This window comes from Panulirus ornatus, chromosome 40, assembly GCF_036320965.1.
Source record: "Panulirus ornatus isolate Po-2019 chromosome 40, ASM3632096v1, whole genome shotgun sequence".
Taxonomy (NCBI): Eukaryota; Metazoa; Arthropoda; class Malacostraca; order Decapoda; family Palinuridae; genus Panulirus; species Panulirus ornatus.
Window position 1 is genome coordinate 16,617,326 of NC_092263.1, and position 20,564 is coordinate 16,637,889.

At 39.5% G+C, this 20,564-nt stretch overlaps 1 protein-coding gene across 1 annotated transcript in view; it reads left to right on the forward strand.

The window, feature by feature from the left end:
* Positions 1 to 20,564, forward strand: part of LOC139761481 (uncharacterized) — a 248,581-nt gene that overhangs the window by 93,482 nt on the left and 134,535 nt on the right. The window contains exons 19-23 of the mRNA XM_071685735.1: positions 7,459 to 7,578; positions 8,594 to 8,788; positions 11,773 to 11,949; positions 12,718 to 12,828; positions 18,977 to 19,045. Coding sequence (XP_071541836.1) covers positions 7,459 to 7,578; positions 8,594 to 8,788; positions 11,773 to 11,949; positions 12,718 to 12,828; positions 18,977 to 19,045 — 672 coding nt within the window. The remainder of the gene's footprint in view (positions 1 to 7,458; positions 7,579 to 8,593; positions 8,789 to 11,772; positions 11,950 to 12,717; positions 12,829 to 18,976; positions 19,046 to 20,564) is intronic.

The following is a 20,564-nucleotide window of genomic DNA, read 5'->3' on the forward strand; positions in this document are numbered from 1 at the left end:
ATGTGTATATATATGTATATGGCTGTGTATGCTTACATATATGTATGTATATATGTTTATGTTGATATGTATATGTATGTATATATGTTTATATTGATATGTATATGTATGTTATCCCTGGGGATAGGGGAAAAAGAATACTTCCCATGTATTCCCAGTGTGTCGTAGAAGATGACTAAAAGGGGAGGGATGGGGGGCTGGAAATCCTCCCCTCTTGTTTTTTTTTTTAATTTTCCAAAAGAGGGAACAGAGAAGGGGGGGCAGGTGAGGATATTCCCTCAAAAGCCCAGTCCTCTGTTCTTAACACCACCATGCTAACGTGGGAAATGGTGAATAGTATGAAAAAAAGAAAAGTATATGTATATGTATGTACGTGTTGTGCGGAGGAGGGTGGATGTGCTGGAAATGAGATGTTTGAGGACAAAATGTGTTGTGAGGTGGTTTGATCGAGTAAGTAATGAAAGGGTAAGAGAGATGTGTGGTAATAAAAAGAGTGTGGTTGAGAGAGCAGAAGAGGGTGTTTTGAAATGGTTTGGTCATATGGAGAGAATGAGTGAGGAAAGATTGACCAAGAGGATATATGTGTCAGAGGTGGAGGGAACGAGGAAAAGTGGAAGACCATATTGGAGGTGGAAAGATGGAGTGAAAAAGATTTTAAGTGATCGGGGCCTGAACATGCAGGAGGGTGAAAAGCGTGCAAGGAGTAGAGTGAATTAGAACGATGTGGTATACTAGGGTCGTCGTACTGTCAGTGGATTGAACCAGGGCATGTGAAGCGTCTGGGGTAAACAATGGAAAGTTTTGTGGGGCCTGGATGTGGGAAGGGTGTGATTTTGGTGCATTACACATGACAGGTAGAGACTGAGTGTGAATGAATGTGGCCTTTGTTGTCTTCCTAGCACTACCTCGCACACATGCGGGGGGAGGGGGTTGTCATTTCATGTGTGGCGGGGTGGCGACAGGAATAAATAAAGGCAGACAGTATGAATTATGTACATGTGTATATATGTATATGTCTGTGTGTGTGTATATATATATATATATATATATATATATATATATGTATATGTTGAAATGTATATTTATGTATATGTGCGTGTGTGGACTTGTATGTATATACATGTGTATGTGGGTGGGTTGGGCCATTCTTTCGTCTGTATCCTTGCGCTCCCTCGCTAATGCGGGAGACAGCGACAAAGTATAATAAAAAAAAGTACATGTATGTATATATGTTTGTGTATGAGTAGATGAGTCTTTCTTCATCTGCTTCCTGGTCATGGCTCACTGACATGGGAAACGGCAAGCAAGTATGATAAGTAAATAAATGAATCACTCTTATCCTGTCATTACTTATTAGATCAAACCATCTCACACCACATATTGCTCTAAAACATTTCATTTCCAACACATCCACTTCTTGTGCACAACCTTAGCTACAGCCCATACTTTGCATCCATATAATATTAGGAGTATTATACCTTCAAACTTACTCATTTTTGCCCTCCCAGATAACATTTTCTTTTTCCACACATTCTTCAGTACTCCCAAAACTTTTGCCCCCTCCCCCCTTGATGATATACTTCTACTTCCATGGTTCCATTCACTGCAGTGCCATCTTCTGTGTATCTAAAGCACTTCACTTCCTCCAATTATTCTCCATTCAAACTTGCACTTCAACTAACCTGTCCCTCAACCCTGCTAAACATAATGACCTTGCTTTTATTCACATTCTCTCAAAAGTTCTCCTTTCATACACTTTTCCAAACTTAGTCACCAATTTCTGCAGTTTCTCTCTTGAATCCTCCACCAGTGTTGTATCATCTGCAAACAACAATGGACTAACTTCCCAAGCCCTCTCTTCCCCTACAGACTGCATGCTCACAACTCTTTCCAAGGTTCATGTATATACTTCCATCACCACCCCATCCATAAACAAGTTGAACAACCATGGTGATATTACATACCCCTGCCACAGACCAACCTTTGCATGGAGCCATACTCTCTCCTCTCATCCTATTCATACATAAGCCTTACAACCTCAATGAAAATTTTTCACTGCTTCTTCCCACACTGCATACTCTTAAGACGTTCCACAAAGCATCTCTTTCAATCTTATCATATGCTTTTTCTAGATCCATAAATGCCACATACAAATCCATATGTTTTTGTAAGTATTTCTCACACATTTTTTAGAGCAAACACCTGAACCAAACATGCTCTACCACTTTTGAATCCACATTGCTCCTTCCCAATCTGATGCTCTCCACATGTCTTCACCCTCTCAGTCAATACCCTCAGATACAACTAACCAGTTATACTCACCAAACTTATACCTCCATAGTTGAACACTCAGCTTATACCTATTTAGTTTTAACACTCTTCTTTATCCCCCTTGCTTTTATGCAGTGGCACTATACATGCATTCTGCTAAGCCATAGGCACCTCACCATGACCCATACATACGTTGAAAATCCTTACTAACCAGTCAATAATACAGTTACCTTTTTCCTTGATGAATTCAGCGGCATTGCCATCAACTCATGGCACCTTGCTACATTTCATCTTATGCAAGGCTTTCACAACCTCTTTTCTCTCAAAAAACCACTCTTCATGACTCTCTCACTTCACATACCACTCCTACCCAACACGCTACATCTGCAACTCTATCATCAGACACATTCCTTTTGCCTCCCTTAACCGATGTTCTCATTTATTCTCATCTTTCACACATTATTAGCCTCCTTCAAAAAATTTTATTCTCCCTAAAGTACACTGACACTTCCTCACCCCACCTCTCATTTGCCATCTTTTTCAATCCCTCCACCTTCCTCTTGACCTCCTACCACTTTCTCACACATCCCCCAATCATTAGCACACCTTCCCTGTAAGTATCGCTGAAACACCTCTCTTTTCTCTTTCACTAGCAACTTTACTTCTTCATCCCACCACTCACTGTCCTTTTTAATCTCCCTGTCTCCACATGCTTCTCTTGCACATGCCAGCACTGCTTCCCTAAATATCTCCCATTCCTCACCCACTCTGCTTGCTTCATTTACTCTCACCTTTTGTTATTCTACCCTCAATCTCTCCTGGTATTTCTTCACACAAGTCTATTTTCCAAGCTCAGTTACTCTCACCACTTTCTTCCCTCTGACTTTGTTCCATCTTTATTGAAAACCTCTCCAAATCTTCACCCTTACCTCCATAAGATAGTGATCAGAAATCCCACCAGCTGCCTTTCTTAACACATATACATCCAAAAGTTTCTATTTTATTTGCCTGTCAATTAATATCTTTTTATTCTCCCTAAAATTTACTGATAGTCTCTCACCCCAACTCTCATTTGCCCTTTTTTTCACCTCTTGCACCTTTCTCTTGACCTCCTGTCTCTTTCTTTTATACTTCTCCCACTCAATTGCATTTTTTCCCTGCACAAATTGTCCAAATGCCTCTCTCTTCTCTTTCACTAATACTCTTACTTCTTCATCCCACCACTCACTACCCTTTCTAAACAGCCCACCTCCCACTCTTCTCATGCCACAAGCATCTTTTGCGCAATCCATCACTGATTCCCTAAATACATCCCATTCCTCCCCCACTCCCCTTACTTCCATTGTTCTCACCTTTTTCCATTCTGTACACAGTCTCTCCTGGTACTTCCCCACACACGTCTCCTTCTCAAGCTCACTTACTCTCACCACCTTCTTCACCCCAACATTCACTCCTCTTTTCTGAAAACCCATACTAATCTTCACCTTAGCCTCCACAAGATAATGATCAGACATCCCTCCAGTTGCACCTCTCAGCACATTAACATCCAAAAGTCTCTCTTTCGCACGCCTGTCAATTAACACGTAATCCAATAACGCTCTCTGGCCATCTCTCCTACTTACATAAGTATACTTATGTATATCTCGCTTTTTAAACCAGGTATTCCCAATCATCAGTCCTTTTTCAGCACATGGAAGGAGGTAAATAGGGTGCGTAAGACAAGGGAGCAAATGGGAACTTCAGTGAAGGGCGTAAATGGGGAGGTGATAACAAGTAGTGGTGATGTGAGAAGGAGATGGAATGAGTATTTTGAAGGTTTGTTGAATGTGTCTGATGACAGAGTGGCAGATATAGGTTGTTTTGGTCGAGGTGGTGTGCAAAGTGAGAGGGTTAGGGAAAATGATTTGGTAAACAGAGAAGAGGTAGTAAAAGCTTTGCGGAAGATGAAAGCCGGCAAGGCAGCAGGATTGGATGGTATTGCAGTGGAATTTATTAAAAAAGGGGGTGACTGTATTGTTGACTGGTTGGTAAGGTTATTTAATGTATGTATGACTCATGGTGAGGTGCCTGAGGATTGGCGGAATGCGTGCATAGTGCCATTGTACAAAGGCAAAGGGGATAAGAGTGAGTGCTCAAATTACAGAGGTATAAGTTTGTTGAGTATTCCTGGTAAATTATATGGGAGGGTATTGATTGAGAGGGTGAAGGCATGTACAGAGCATCAGATTGGGGAAGAGCAGTGTGGTTTCAGAAGTGGTAGAGGATGTGTGGATCAGGTGTTTGCTTTGAAGAATGTATGTGAGAAATACTTAGAAAAGCAAATGGATTTGTATGTAGCATTTATGGATCTGGAGAAGGCATATGATAGAGTTGATAGAGATGCTCTGTGGAAGGTATTAAGAATATATGGTGTGGGAGGCAAGTTGTTAGAAGCAGTGAAAAGTTTTTATCGAGGATGTAAGGCATGTGTACGTGTAGGAAGAGAGGAAAGTGATTGGTTCTCAGTGAATGTAGGTTTGCGGCAGGGGTGTGTGATGTCTCCATGGTTGTTTAATTTGTTTATGGATGGGGTTGTTAGGGAGGTAAATGCAAGAGTCCTGGAAAGAGGGGCAAGTATGAAGTCTGTGGGGGATGAGAGAGCTTGGGAAGTGAGTCAGTTGTTGTTCGCTGATGATACAGCGCTGGTGGCTGATTCATGTGAGAAACTGCAGAAGCTGGTGACTGAGTTTGGTAAAGTGTGTGGAAGAAGAAAGTTAAGAGTAAATGTGAATAAGAGCAAGGTTATTAGGTACAGTAGGGTTGAGGGTCAAGTCAATTGGGAGGTGAGTTTGAATGGAGAAAAACTGGAGGAAGTGAAGTGTTTTAGATATCTGGGAGTGGATCTGTCAGCGGATGGAACCATGGAAGCGGAAGTGGATCATAGGGTGGGGGAGGGGGCGAAAATTTTGGGAGCCTTGAAAAATGTGTGGAAGTCGAGAACATTATCTCGGAAAGCAAAAATGGGTATGTTTGAAGGAATAGTGGTTCCAACAATGCTGTATGGTTGCGAGGCGTGGGCTATGGATAGAGTTGTGCGCAGGAGGATGGATGTGCTGGAAATGAGATGTTTGAGGACAATGTGTGGTGTGAGGTGGTTTGATCGAGTAAGTAACGTAAGGGTAAGAGAGATGTGTGGAAATAAAAAGAGCGTGGTTGAGAGAGCAGAAGAGGGTGTTTTGAAATGGTTTGGGCACATGGAGAGAATGAGTGAGGAAAGATTGACCAAGAGGATATATGTGTCGGAGGTGGAGGGAACGAGGAGAAGAGGGAGACCAAATTGGAGGTGGAAAGATGGAGTGAAAAAGATTTTGTGTGATCGGGGCCTGAACATGCAGGAGGGTGAAAGGAGGGCAAGGAATAGAGTGAATTGGAGCGATGTGGTATACAGGGGTTGACGTGCTGTCAGTGGATTGAACCAAGGCATGTGAAGCGTCTGGGGTAAACCATGGAAAGCGGTGTAGGTATGTATATTTGCGTGTGTGGACGTGTGTATGTACATGTGTATGGGGGGGGTTGGGCCATTTCTTTCGTCTGTTTCCTTGCGCTACCTCGCAAACGCGGGAGACAGCGACAAAGTATAAAAAAAAAAAAAAAAAAAAAAAAAAAAAAATCAATTAATATGTAATCAAATAATGCTATAATCTCTCCTACTCACATATGTATACTTGTGTATATCCTTCTTTTTAATCTAGCTATTCCCAATCACCATCCTTTTTCAGCTCACAACTCCACAAGCTCTTCAGCTGAATACCCAATGTACCCTGGTTATACTCTCAACTGCCACATTACTTACCTTCGCATTTAAATCATCCATTACTAATAACTGGTCTCTTTCATCAAAACTGCTGATACATTCGCTCAGCTTCTCCCAAAACACTTGCCTCTCATGATGTTTCTTCTCATGGCCAGGTGCGTAAGTGCTAATTATCATCCGTCGCTCGCCATTCACTTTTAGTTTCATCCACATCAATTTAAAATTTACTTGCTTACAGTCTTTTGCACTCTCCCCCAACTTCTGGTTCAGGATTAGTGCTACCCTTGCTTAGCTCTTTTCCTCACACCAACTCCCAGTTTTACATGTAAGACATTTCCAAACCTTTCTTCCAATTTATGCTTGAGTTTTGTTATCGCTTAGAGCCAAAACATTCCAGGTTTCTTTTTTCAGATATACTGTCCATCTCTCCTCTCTTCTCATATTGGTTACACCCACACACATTTAGATACCCAAGCCTGAGCCTTTGAGGAGGATGAGCACTCCCTGCTTGGCTCCTTCATCTGTTCCTATTTTTAAAAACTTAAATGCAAGGGAGGTTCCAGCTCAGAAGTACGACATAGATATTTGCCAGCAAACTGCTTATGTCTGTAACAGTTTGATTGGTGTAGTATTCTGGTGAAAAGTTAGGTACAGTGTTGACCCGGAAGTCCCTATCCCACACAGATTTCAATACTTTGTTTCTTGCAAAATTATAATTGTATTAAGACCATCGTCACTATGTTCCATTTTCATTACTTTGCATTACACTGGCTTGAGTTTCATCAACCATGTGTCAGGCCAGCTCTGGAACTTGACAAGGTTTCTTTGTATGTTGATGTAAACTTCTCTATTCCTTACATCTACCATGCCCTTAGCATCATCCGTATGCATATTTAGGTAGGGTCTAGTTCTGGCTAGTAATATACATACAGTTCAATACAGAACCTTAAGCACACTGATGGTGACTCAATCTATTTTGAAAAGGTTCCTATGACATTTGTTCTTTATTCCCTTTCAACCCATTTGAGAAAGGTTCCTCTGATTATTATGTGTCCTTTGTTCCCTTCTGTTAAGTGTATTTTCTCTACTGAAGAAGTCTTTCCCATTTACCTTCCTGAAAATTCAGCTTCTTTACCAGCCTTCTGTGTGGTACAGTGTGAAATGCCTTTTGACAGTCCAGAAATGTACAGTTCTCCTGTCTCATTTGTGTGTAATGGTATGAATAAGTTGAATTCTCCATGATTTAGAGTTAAGAGGTGACCCATCTCAAATGGAGTCAGTTCTTACTGGTGTTGTGAGTAGTAAATTAATAAAAGAAAGACTGCAGAAGGAAATAGCATTTATGTGTCAGGATCATTTATGTTTATTCTTAATGAGTTTTGTATTTTGCTTAGGTGAGCTCTCACTTGTTGGCGAAGAATATTGACGGGGGAGAAAAGAAAGATTTTGAAGTGACAGTTACACTTGTCAGTGCACAGTTAGATGTGAACTATCTTGGCCAGCTCATATACAAGGTCAGTATAATTAACAAATACCAAAATCTTTCTGCAAGCTGTTCTTTGTTTTCTTTGATACTCATTAGATTTAATCACAAAACTGCTTTCAGTTATGACATTTGGATATATGAATGGACGTAAATGCCTTTATTTTGTGGTCAGTTTTGACAGGATCAAAGTGCCATTACAGGACAGCAAGTCAGCTCCAGGAAAATTGGCATCCCTGCCCATAACCAGCCTGCAGAGAGAGGGTTGGAAAATCTAGTTCTGTGCTAATGATTCCTACAAAAGGTGCATGCCTGCATGGAGTTGATACACCCCATAGAAATGGGAATAGAGTTAATGATAATAGATTGATTCATTTTACATGGAATTTATATGCAAAGCTGGATGAATGTCTTAGATATCACTTACTTTCAATGAAAAGATTGTTAGTACATAAGGAAATAGGTTATGTGCTGCTGGAGTTTATTCCATTCTTGAATTATGCAGCTTTTCTTTGGTGCTTGACCACTTTACAGGTATATATGACTTATGGGATCTTTTTTTTTAATACATAAAACCTTAAAAGATGGTCATGATAGGTCATTAAATGGTAAAAACCTATAGCTTCTGAGGATATAGGACACATTTCCAGTAATTTTCCTTCTTTGAAGAAGCATTTTAATTGAAAAAATACTCTTCAGAGAACATGCATAACTCATTGTCTGGATATTACCATCGTACAAAAGAAAGAGAACATGCACAACTCATGGTCTGGATATTACCATCATACAAAAGAAAAAGTTGTATGCATCATCTGATTCATATCATGTGACTGGTGGCAAAGTAATGATAATAGATAGATAGATTTCAACAGATTTGTGTTTTTTTATGCTCTGTATTTCTGTTTGACCCATGGAATATACTGTATCGAAAGCTCGGTACCAGTCCTGTGATGTCTTCTAAGTTAAAGAAACTAATCATGCTTCCTCCTCTACACTGAAACACTGACCAGTCAAAACTGAAATGAACCAGAGTGACATTTATTCAGGTATCAGATGATGCTTTCCAAGCAGAGGCTGAAGTCATCCTTGGATCACTGATGCAGTCCAAGATGTCGATAACTTACCTGCTACAGTACAATCCACTTCACCTGCTCGCTGGACTCCACTTGCAGTTCAATGACTTTATCATTCAGGCTGGATACAACATTGACCTGAGTGAACCTGATAGAACTCAAGTTATAGTAAGTGTATTTATCATTTTGAAATAGAGAAATAAAGTATTAGTGAGCTAATTTATCATGATGCAGTATTGTTTCCCATAGCAGAAATGCAAGTCATCTAGTGCTGTGGTGGGAAGTGATTCTTACACAGCTGTAAGATTTACCTCTTTCAGTGACAGTAGAGTTAGTATCTCTGTATAGTGTCAGCCAGTGCAGAGGAAAGCCACATTATGCTCTCCTCAACAGTGAGTCTAGCAGGTATACCAAGCTTACTGATAGGTGCACAGCTTAATGCATGATTTTTGTAAAGCAAGTAGGCTTCCAATTTCATCTTTCTCATTTGGTGACATATATGGCTACTTTAGGGATGTCTTTATCAATATCTGTTCTGGCTCAGTCAGAAGTTTAGCTAATCTGTCTACCCCTTTTTATTGTTCAATGTCAACAAGTTGGGGCGTTCATACTTTCCCTGTGCTATCATCAGAGTTTAGAGAACTTGACTCTTGTGTAGCAATTATAGGGGAATAAGTCTTTTAAGGATATCTGGAAAATTGTATGCGAGAGTGTTGATTGATAGATGGAAGTGACTGAATGCAGAATAAATGAGGAGTGAGGGGATGTGCGGATCAGGTTTTTGTGGTGAGAACAGCTGCGGATAAGTACCTAGCAAAAGATAAGAAGTTGTAGGCAGCTTTTATAGATCTTGGGAAAGCATATGACAGAGTCAAATGGGATTCTTTATGGGATGTGTTAAGGGCTTATGGGGTAAGGGGACAAGTGCTGGATAGTGTGAAAACCTGTAGATAGCAAATGAATGTGTAAGAGTAGATGGGGATTTGAATGAAAGTTTTGGTATACAAATGTGTGTGAAATAGGCCTGTGTAATATTACTGTGGCTTTTTAGCATATATATTGGAGAAGTGATAAGAGAGATGAAAGCAAAACTAAGGAAAGGGGATGCACAGATGGAGTGTGGTAGTGAGGTATGGTGGCTAGTGACAAGCTTGTATTTGGTTGAAACTGTGTTGTGTGCTGAGAATGAAGAGAAGTTGCTGAAGGTTGTAAGTGTGTTGTATGATATAAGCTTAGCCAATTGAGGGTAAATGCAAGTAAATGTGAAGTAATGGTGTTTGTGAGGAAACAGACTGAAAGTATTAATTTTGCAGAGCCCTAAAGAGTAAAAAAATGTGTTTACTAAACTGTACTATAGATATGGGAAAAGAAAGACTGGAAAAGGTGAGAGAATTTAAGTACTTAGGTATTTGGGTAAGTTTGGTGACACAGGAGAAATAAGGAAGAGCAGTTCAGTGTTTGGAAAGTCATTGGGACCCTTTATAGAATGATGAAGGATAGAGGTGTAAGTATGGAAGGGAAGAAAGGATTAAGGGACAGCATAGTCCTCCTGACCCTAACATGCAGCTCAAACATGGACATGGAATGAGTGACAGAGGTCAAGAATCCAGGCTGTGAAAATGAGCTATTTGAGAGGAGCATGTGGTATGACTAAATCGAATGAAGAAAGAAATGAGTGCTGTATGAAAGATTTGGTATGGCCGGGGATGTAAAGGGAATGAATTATGGAGTGGTCAAGCGGATGAAAGGTAATACTTTGAGGTGATTTGGGCTTGTGGAAGGAGTGCAAAATGGGGACTTTACAAGGAGAATGCATGATAGTATGATTAAAGGGGTTGATGTTAGAGGAAGACCACCTGTGACATGGTGAAATAGACTAGAAGAGTATTGGAGTGAGAGAATTAATGGAAGAGTATGTGGAATGTAAGGATAGGGATAAATGGAAACTTTTTTGCTGTGGCTACACCATGGATGGGAGTTCCTAGAGGGAACAGGCATCAGAGATACAGAATAGATAGATAGACTTGTGTGTCTTCCAGTTCTTCTTGGGATGACTTTTTAATGCATAACACTTGTGTACAGGAAAAGTACAGAATGCTTCAGACCTGGATGTAGCCAGATTTTTTCTAATTTAACCTAAAGAATGCACTCAAAAAAGTCTCACTTGCTATGCATCATGTATATTTGGCCTCAGCTATCACACTAGTACATCATATTTTTTTCACCATTTTTTCTTTTTATGTTTATGCATAGAGTAATAGAACTTGGAAAATGAATAGGAATAAAGAATATGTCTAAGATACTGATCTTGATCAAATTTTCTGGGTTTCTTAAGTTTCTGGGGAGAACAGTATGCTAGCCTTCCTTTATTGCTCTATTTTACATTCAGCAATGTGCTTGGAAGTTCTTCAGGTATACGAGTTAAGGCACTTGTGTGGTTGGTTTGCAGCTCAGTTTCATGGCATGACAAGGGGACAATGGCAAGTAGTGTCTCAAACAAAGTGATAGCACCTTTTTGGGCAGATGATGAGGTATCCTCTTTCCCTATGCTCACTGATTTTTTAATTAGAAAGAAATAATTTTACACAAGTTCAAAACTCATTTTCTAAACATGAATAGTTTTATTGATACTGTTTCTACATGTGATATGGAAGTTTAACTTACTTTTTTTATATATCTTTTGTGGATGACAGGTTTTTTAAAATATAAGTGACAGAAATAAAAGGAGATAGAGTTTTCTGATCATACTATGAGCTTCAGCAGATATGCAGATTCATATAAGGGAGACATTTTATAAGTGACTCAGAAAAGAAGTTAGAAGACAAGAAATACTCAGCATAGTTTCTTATCAGCATAGAATCTTTCAAAAGAGCTGTAAGACAGGGAGAAGAAAAAGCAGTAGTAAAAAAAGAAATGCACTGAAAATATTTGGTAAAGTGTGACACATCTGTAACCATAGTGCATAACATTATATATGTATGTTGAGAGGTACTTAGTAAGCATGAAAGTATGGTATTTTGGTAGTTTAAGATCAAGAGTAGCAGACATGATATATCACATTCATATTTGTATATTACTAGAACCAGGATATTAATTTGAATCAGGAGCTAAAAACATCACAAAACATATATTAAGAGACTCAAAACCTGTAGGTGAGCAGCACTGTGGGAGGAGCAGCAGCAGGCTTCCATCTGGAGGCAGACTACAACCGCTCGCAACCATTTAATACCTCTGTGGAAGTATTTGCTGGCTACGAGACCCACCTTGCTGGGTTCTTTCATCTCACTTCTTCTGACCTTGAATGGGAACATTTTTCTGGTAAAACTAATGTTAGTATAAAAAATGGTTAAAGTCTGTCCCATATATATTGTTGACATTCATTCTTTTTCATTTCCAGTCAGGCTGGATGTAAATGGAAATGTTATTAATTTTGATTAGAGTTTCATCCCCAGTCTAATGTTGATGTTGATAATAGAACAACTCTTATTATCATTACAGTTAATAGTGATACTTCAGATATTACCATTCTCAAGTGTAGCAGTTGATGATGATGCTTGAGATCTTGCCAATCTTAATTGTTGCAGCTGATATTGATAATTCAGATCTTCTTGCCATTCTCAACTGTAGCAATTGATAATGATGCTCCAGATCTTGCATTCCTCAAGTGTAGCATTTGATACTGATGCTTCATATTTTGCCATACTCAACTGTATTAATTGATAATGATCTTCAGATCTTATCATTCTTAAATGTAGCATTTGATAATGATACCTCAGATCTTGCCATCCTCAAATGTATCAGTTAATAATGACACTTCAGATCTTGTCATTCTCAACTGTCACAGTTGATGATGCTTCAGATCATGTGCAGATTTTCATGTATTTTTGCCAATCTATCTTCATTTTCTTCTCTTTAGTGTTTTTATATTTTACGCTAATTTTCTCATTTCTTCAAGGAAAACACTTATTTCTGTATCTCCTTATATAAAGCTTTGCCCATAATTGTATTGCCATATATTCTTCAAAACTTTCCTTTGAATTTATGAAAGTGTTCTAGGTGTGTCAGAATGTACAGAAACTTAAACATTTTCTCTACAGCTTAGATGGTTTGATGGGTCATATGAGGTTCAGCATGAAGCCTTGTGGAGTCTCACTGAGAAGCAAATAAAAATTTTCCATGATGACAGTTTTATCAAAGCTACAGTGCAAGTAAGTGTTTAAATCATAGTTTTTATTTACTGAGATATATTTTTATTTCTTAATTTGTGTTTGGATGGGGTGGTGAAGGAGGTATATGCAAGAGTTGGAAAGAGGGACGAGTATGCAGTCTATTGGGGATGAGAGGGCCTGGGAAATGGGTCAGTTATTCACCAAAGATACAGCTCTGGTGGCTGATTTGAGTGAGGAACTGCAGAATTTGGTGACTGAGTTTGGAAGAGTGTGTGAAAGGAGAAAGTTGAAGGTAAATGTGAATGAAAGCAAGGTTCTTAGGTTCATCAGGGTTGACAGACAAAGTGGGTTGTAATTTAAGTTTGAATGGAGAAAATTTAGAGGAAGGGAAGCGTTTTAGATATCTGGGAGTGGACTTTTACTTGGCAGTGAATAGAACCATGAAATCAGAAGTGAGTTATAAGGTGGGAGAAAGGGTAAAGATTCTGGGAGTGACAAAGAATGAGTGGAAAGAGATAGCATTATCTCAAAGAGCAAAATTGGGTATGCTTGAAAGAACAGTAGTTCCAACAATGCTTTTTGGTTGTTAAGCATGGGCTATAGATAGAGTTTTGCAGAGGGGGGATGGATGTGTTGGAAATGAAATACTTGATGGCAATATGTGGTTTGAGGTGGTTTGATCAAATAAGCAATGAAAGGGTAAGAGAGATGTGTGGTAATAAAAAGAGTGTGGTTGAGAGAGCAGAAGAGAGTGTGTTGAAATGGTTTGGACACATGGAGAAAATGAGTGAGAAAAGATTGACAAAGAGGAAGAAAAGATTGACAAAGAGGATATATGTGTCAGAGGTGGAGGGAAGGAGAAGCAGGAGACCAAATTGGAGGTAGAAGGATGTGGTGAAAAAGATTTTGAGTGATTGGGGCCTGAACATGTAGGGGGGTGAAAGGCTTGCAAGGAATAGAGTGAATTGGAATGATGTGGCATACCGGGGTCGACATACTGTCAGTGGATTGAACTAGGGCATGTGAAGCATCTGGAGTAAACCTTAGAAAGGTCTGTGGGGCCTGAATGTGGAAAGGGAGCTGTGGTTTCGGTGCATTACACATGACAGTTAGAGACTGAGTGTGAACGAATGTCGTCTATTTTGTTTTTTCCTGGCACTACCTTGCCTTGGGGGGATGTTATTTCATGTGTGGCAGGATGGCGACGGGAATGGATAGAGGCAGCAAGTATAGATATGTACTTGTGTATATATGTATGTGTCTGTGTATGTATATGTATGTATACATTGAAATGTATATGTATGTATGTATGTATATGTGTGTGTGTGGGTGTGTATGTGGGTGGGTTTGGCCATTCCTCATATACATATATACACGTATACATATTCATACTTGCTGCCTTCATCCATTCCCGTCGCCACCCCGCCACACATGAAATAGCACCCCCCCCTCCCCCTGTGTGTGCATGAGGTAGCTCTAGGAAAAGATAACAAAGGCCACATTTGTTCTCACTCAGTCTTTAGCTGTCATTTATAATGCACCAAAATCACAGCTCCCTTTCCACATCCAGGCCCCACAAAACTTTCCGTGGTTTACCCTGGATGCTTCAGATATCCTGGTGGCTGGTGGCAAGCCAATTTGTGGATGATACTGCGTTGTTTGCTGAGAGTGAAAGGGGCTACAGAAGGTTGTGTTTTATGATGTTTGCATGCATAGGTGATTGAAGATAGATGCAAGTAAAAGAAAAGTAATGGTGTCTGAAAGGCAACAGAGTGAAAGTATAGATTTTGCACTACCATATAGAGTGAAAAAAGAAAGTACACTAACCTGTGTCTTGGATATGGAGGGAAAATGGCAAAAAGTTAGAGAATGTAAGTGTTTAGGAGTTGTCTTGAATAAGTTTGTTGGTATGAAATGAGAGATAAGGAAGAGAGCAGTACAGGATAGGAGGGTCCATTGATAGAATATTGAAGTAGAATATTTAAGCATAGTAGTGTATCTATGGAAGTGAAGAGAGCATTAAGGGACTGCATATTCCTCCCAACTCTAACCTATGCAGCCAAAACACAGACATCTAATGAGTCACAAAAGTCAAGAGTCCAGGCTATGAAAATGAGCTATTTGAGAGGAGTATGATGTATGAGAGATTTGGTATGACAGGGAACTCAAAGGGAATGAATTGTGGAGTGATAGAGTGGGTTGAAACCTAATACTTTGAGGTGGTTTGGGCATGTGGAAAGAATGCACAGCTTGGAGTTTACAAAGAGCATTTGTAATTGTGCAGTTGAAGGGTTGGTGTGAGAGGAAGACCGCATGTGAAATGAGGAAGTAGAGTGAAAGAATACTGGAGGGAGAGAAATGGCAGAAGAATGCATGGAATAGTGCATGTAAGGTAGGCATGTAAGGACAAGGATAAGTGGAGACTCTTTTGCCATGGTCACCCACTTGATGGGAGTTCCCAGAAGGAACTGGCATCAGAAATATATGCATATGGAAGGCCCATTCCTCACATCCAGACAACACCAACAGGACTACTGTACCATCAAACATATCCATCTTTGCCTGTAAAGACCATTACCTCTTTTTCCTCACATTCCCCATTGCACTCAAGACCTTTGTCTCCTCACCCAAACTATGGCTCACTTCCACTCCCATGGTTCCATTCACTGCTGTATCCACTTCCAGGTATCCTAAGCACATCACTTCCTCAAAATTTTCTCTATTCAAACTCATACTCCAGATAACCTATCTCTTTTCACTGCTAAACCTAAAAACCTTGATTTTATTCACATTTACTGTCAACTTACTCCTTTTACACACTTGTCCAAACTCAGATACTAACATCTGAGTTTCTCACTCAAAGCTATCACCAGCTCCATATCATCAGCTAATAACAATTGACTCCTCTCCCAGGTCTCCACTAACTAACCAATCAACATCACAATCGCCCCCTTTATTAAGAAATTCAAAAGCAATAACATCCACCCCAGATGCCTCGCCACATTTCTTCTTAAGATGCTTTTACCACCTGTTCTTTCTTCACCAAGCTACTCTCCATGATATTCTCACTTTGCATACCACTCCAACCCAAACACCCTCCATCAGCAACCCTATTATCAAACACATTCAACAGTTCTTCAAAATACTCTCTCCTCCTCATTTCATCACTACATGCTCCATCTTCCCCTTTTGCCCTCTTCACCAACGTTCGTATTTGTTCTCCTGTTTTTCACACATTATAAACTTTCTTCCAAATTTTTTTCCTAAAGTTTACTGGCACACTCAACCCAGTTCTCAATTGCCCTCCTGTTCAACCCCTGCACCATCCTCTTGATCTCTTACTGCTTTCTCTTATACATCCTCCAATCTTTTGCACCCCTTCTCCCTAAGTCCTGTCCAAATTCTTTTCTCTCTTTCACTAGCAACTCGTCTTCTTCATTTTACCACTCACTAACCTTTCAAATAGTCCAGCTCTCACCTTTAGCATGTTTCACATGCCATATCTGCCAGTACTGCTTCCTAAATACCTCCTATTCTTCACTCATTCCCCTTGCTTCATTTACTCCCACCTTTTGCCTTCCTGCACTCAATCTCTCAATATATTTCTTCACATGAGTCTCTTTACCCAAGCTCACTTACTCATACTACTTTCATCTCACTGATATTGATTCCTCTTTTCCAAAAACCTCTACAGTTCTTCACCCTCGCCTCCACAAGTTAGTGATCAGACATCCCACCAGCTACCCCTTCTGAACATTTACATCTAAATGACTCTCTCTTACATAACTTTCAATTAATATGTAATCCAAAAATGGCTGCTGATCATCTTTCCTACTCAGATACATATACTTGTATATGTCCCTCTTTTCAAACCAGATACTCCAAATCACTATTCCTTTTTCAGCGAACAACTCCAGGAGCTCTTCACCATTTCCATCCATAATGCAGAATCCTCCATGCCCCCAATTAATCCCTCAATTGCCACAGTACTCACCTTTGCATTTTACTCACCCATCACTAATACAAGGTTTCTTGCATCAAAACTACTGACACACTAGCTCAGCTGCTCCCATGATTTTTCTTCTCATGGCCAGGTGCATAAGCACTAATAATCACCCATCTTTTATCAGTCACTTTCATTTTTACCCACATCAGTCTAGAATTATTTTTTTTCACACACTTCCACAACTTCTGCTTCGGGAGAAGTGCTACTCCTTCCTTAGCTCTTATCCTCTCACCAACCCCTGACTTTATTCCTAAGACATTACCAAGCCAATCATCCCCTTTACTATTGAGCTGTGTTTCCATCGGAGCCAGAACATCCAGGTATCTTTTCACCCAAATTGAGGCATTTTCTTTTGTAACTTAAGATCAGGTAAATTTTTTATCCTTCTTAAAGGATTTAGGCTCATATGCTTATGCCTCATCCTGCTGAACACTAGCTTCCTCTCACTGTAGATGTTCCTTCTCTAAAAGAGGTTGATATAAAGAAATAGATATTGGGTGGTTCTTCAAAATCATAAGTAACAGGATAATGAGAGGAATTACAGTAGCAGGAGACTGAGTTGAAATCAAACAGCTGAAAAAATACTTCCATAATAACAAATGATAAAGTTAGTATCAGACACTTAGAAAGTTAAGTACCTTTTCCCCTTGGCTGCTATGCTGAGGGCTGAAATGATTCCAGGGAGAGTCTACTGGCCCTCGGATGTGGACCAGAATGAATCCGAAAAGACCACAGTATCTGTGAATGCCAAGAGTGGGAAGAAAATTGAAATACAGAGTGAAGAGAAAATGTCACAGTTTGCATTTTCTGATTACTAACAGCATGAAGAAAACCACCATTTAACTTGCCCTTAAACTCCAATTACCCACTTCACATAAGATTAAGACAGTTGGCAATTTGCCAGGAGGTGAGCTCAAATTGATGAGTTTGTTAAGTCTAATTTTGGGATAGATCTGTTTTTGTTTTAAGCCTAAATCTGAGGAAATGATTTGCAAAAACAACACAGTCTGCCTGTTTTTTGGGAGTCACTTGCCTCCCTTCCTGCCTTGCCCATCCTGTAGGAAGAAGCCGTGTATTGCAAATTTAGTGGATTGCATGATGGAGTAAGATGTACCCCAGGAAAGAAAGAGATGAGGATGGATGAAATATGTTTTTTGATTGCCAGAAGGCATTTGACCATCTTCGCTGGAGGTTATCTGAAAAACTAAAATATCATGTCAAGCATAAAGGGAACAGGTGATGCTGTAAGAGATGTTTTTTCAAACTGAGTGTTACCCCACAAGGTTTGGTTCTGGGGATGCTGTCATTCTTAATCAATGTGTATAACTTGATAGAAAGATCTGAATCATCACTGAATATATTTACATATGATTCTAGAATCATGAGAGAAGTATGCCAGCAAAGATACCAAGACAGACTGGTTTTGGTCAGATTCATGATTGATGAAATTCATTCTAGTAAAATGCTAATAGATGAAGATAGAACTGGGATTGGAGTATGCCTTGATTATCAATAAGCAGAAAACAAATTACAGGTATGTATATAAAAACGGGAGTGAGGAGTTAACATAGAGCCCAACCCTTCTCTAGAGCACCATATTAGGAGAATCATAAAAGAGGTAGATTATCTATTAGCCATGAGGAAAATATTTATTGCATCCATTACACCCTCATTAAACTGCATCAGCAAGCAGCTCACTCTACTTGAGGAGACACTGATTTATTAGAAAACATCTGACATAAGGGAGCTCAGTTATAGGGGTAGGATAGCAGCTATGGACTTTCCATGAAAGAGAGAAGACAGTTGACATGATATAGACTTTCAATTTCTGATTCAGTTTGACACTATTGATGTTGACCAGTCATCTGATGATGGGTAGAAATTAGCCACCTAGGGGACAAGCTTGAAAAAAAATCAGAACCACTTTTAAAGCAATAAAGTGGTGGATGAAGAGAAAAAGTAAAGTAAAGAAACTTAATGCAGGGAGCCATAGAATGCTAAAAAAGATGCATGATAACAGAAAGGTGATGAGATGAGAATTCTCTAGTATGATTTACCCTTCCTGTCCTTGTGCATAAATAGTTAAATACACACACTCTTTCATAAATTCACACTAATGTCTGTTATTTGATACAACTTTAGTATTGTTTACTAAATTTTTCCTTTGATATTTATTCACAGTCCTCCCCAAGCCTTCTGGTTCAGCTGCTCATCCAGAGTAACTTGGAAGAAAGTGAACCAGATTTCCAGGTATGTTAAGTGTACTTTGTTATAAAACACATGTCTTGGGGCAAAGACTGGTATTAAAAAGAAGCCCAACCAGAATATCAGAGAGGGAGGGACTGCAATAGAACCTGAATAATCTATGACAGTGACTCCCCCTCCAAACTTCCACAATAACTGTTTTTGTCACGTATATCCTCTCATTGTGCTGGCATTTATAATCATCTTATTATGATGCTTGATGGATATTGATTATTAGTATCCATGATAAAGATGACCAGATATGACATTCAAAAAGGAATGGGACATTATTTTTAGTGTAATGTTAAGGCCAGACCAACTCACTTGGACTTGTTCATTTACCTATGTAATAGTCTCTCTCTCTCTATCTATCTATCCATCTCTCTCTCTCTCTCTCTCTCTCTCTCTCTCTCTCTCTCTCTCTCTCTCTCTCTCTCTCTCTCTCTCTCTCTCTCTCTCTCTCTCTATATATATATATATATATATTTTTTCCAAAAGAAGGAACAGAGAAGGGGGCCATGTGAGGATATTCCTTCAAAGGCCCAGTCCTCTGTTCTTAACGCTACCTTGCTAATGCGGGAAATGGCGAATAGTATGAAAGAAAGATATATATATATATATATATATATATATATATATATATATATATAAGAGGCGTGGGCTATGGATAGAGTTGTGCGCAGGAGGATGGATGTGCAGGAAATGAGATGTTTGAGGACAATGTGTGGTGTGAGGTGGTTTGATCGAGTGAGTAACGTAAGGGTAAGAGAGATGTGTGGAAATAAAAAGAGCGTGGTTGAGAGAGCAGAAGAGGGTGTTTTGAAGTGGTTTGGGCACATGGAGAGGATGAGTGAGGAAAGATTGACCAAGAGGATATATGTGTCGGAGGTGGAGGGAACAAGGAGAAGAGGGAGACCAAATTGGAGGTGGAAAGATGGAGTGAAAAAGATTTTGTGTGATCGGGGCCTGAACATGCAGGAGGGTGAAAGGAGGGCAAGGAATAGAGTGAATTGGAGCGATGTGGTATACCGGGGTTGACGTGCTGTCAGTGGATTGAATCAAGGCATGTGAAGCGTCTGGGGTAAGCTATGGAAAGCTGTGTAGGTATGTATATTTGCGTGTGTGGACGTATGTATATACATGTGTATGGGGGGGGGTTGGGCCATTTCTTTCGTCTGTTTCCTTGCGCTACCTCGCAAATGCGGGAGACAGCGACAAAGTATAATAAAAAATGATAAATAAGTTTGTTGAGTATTCCTGGTAAATTATATGGGAGGGTTAGGTTAGGTTAGGTTAGGTTAGGTTAGCCTGAATGTGGATATGGAGCTGTGGTTTAGATGCATTACACATGATAGCTAGAGACTGAGTGTGAAAGAATGTGGCCTTTCCTTGTCAGTTTTCTTGGTGCTACCTCAATGAAGTGGAGGGTATATAATGATAATGATAATGTTATTAATAATAATGATAATTATAATCATAATAATCATAATGATAATAATAATAATGATGATAGTAATAATAATAT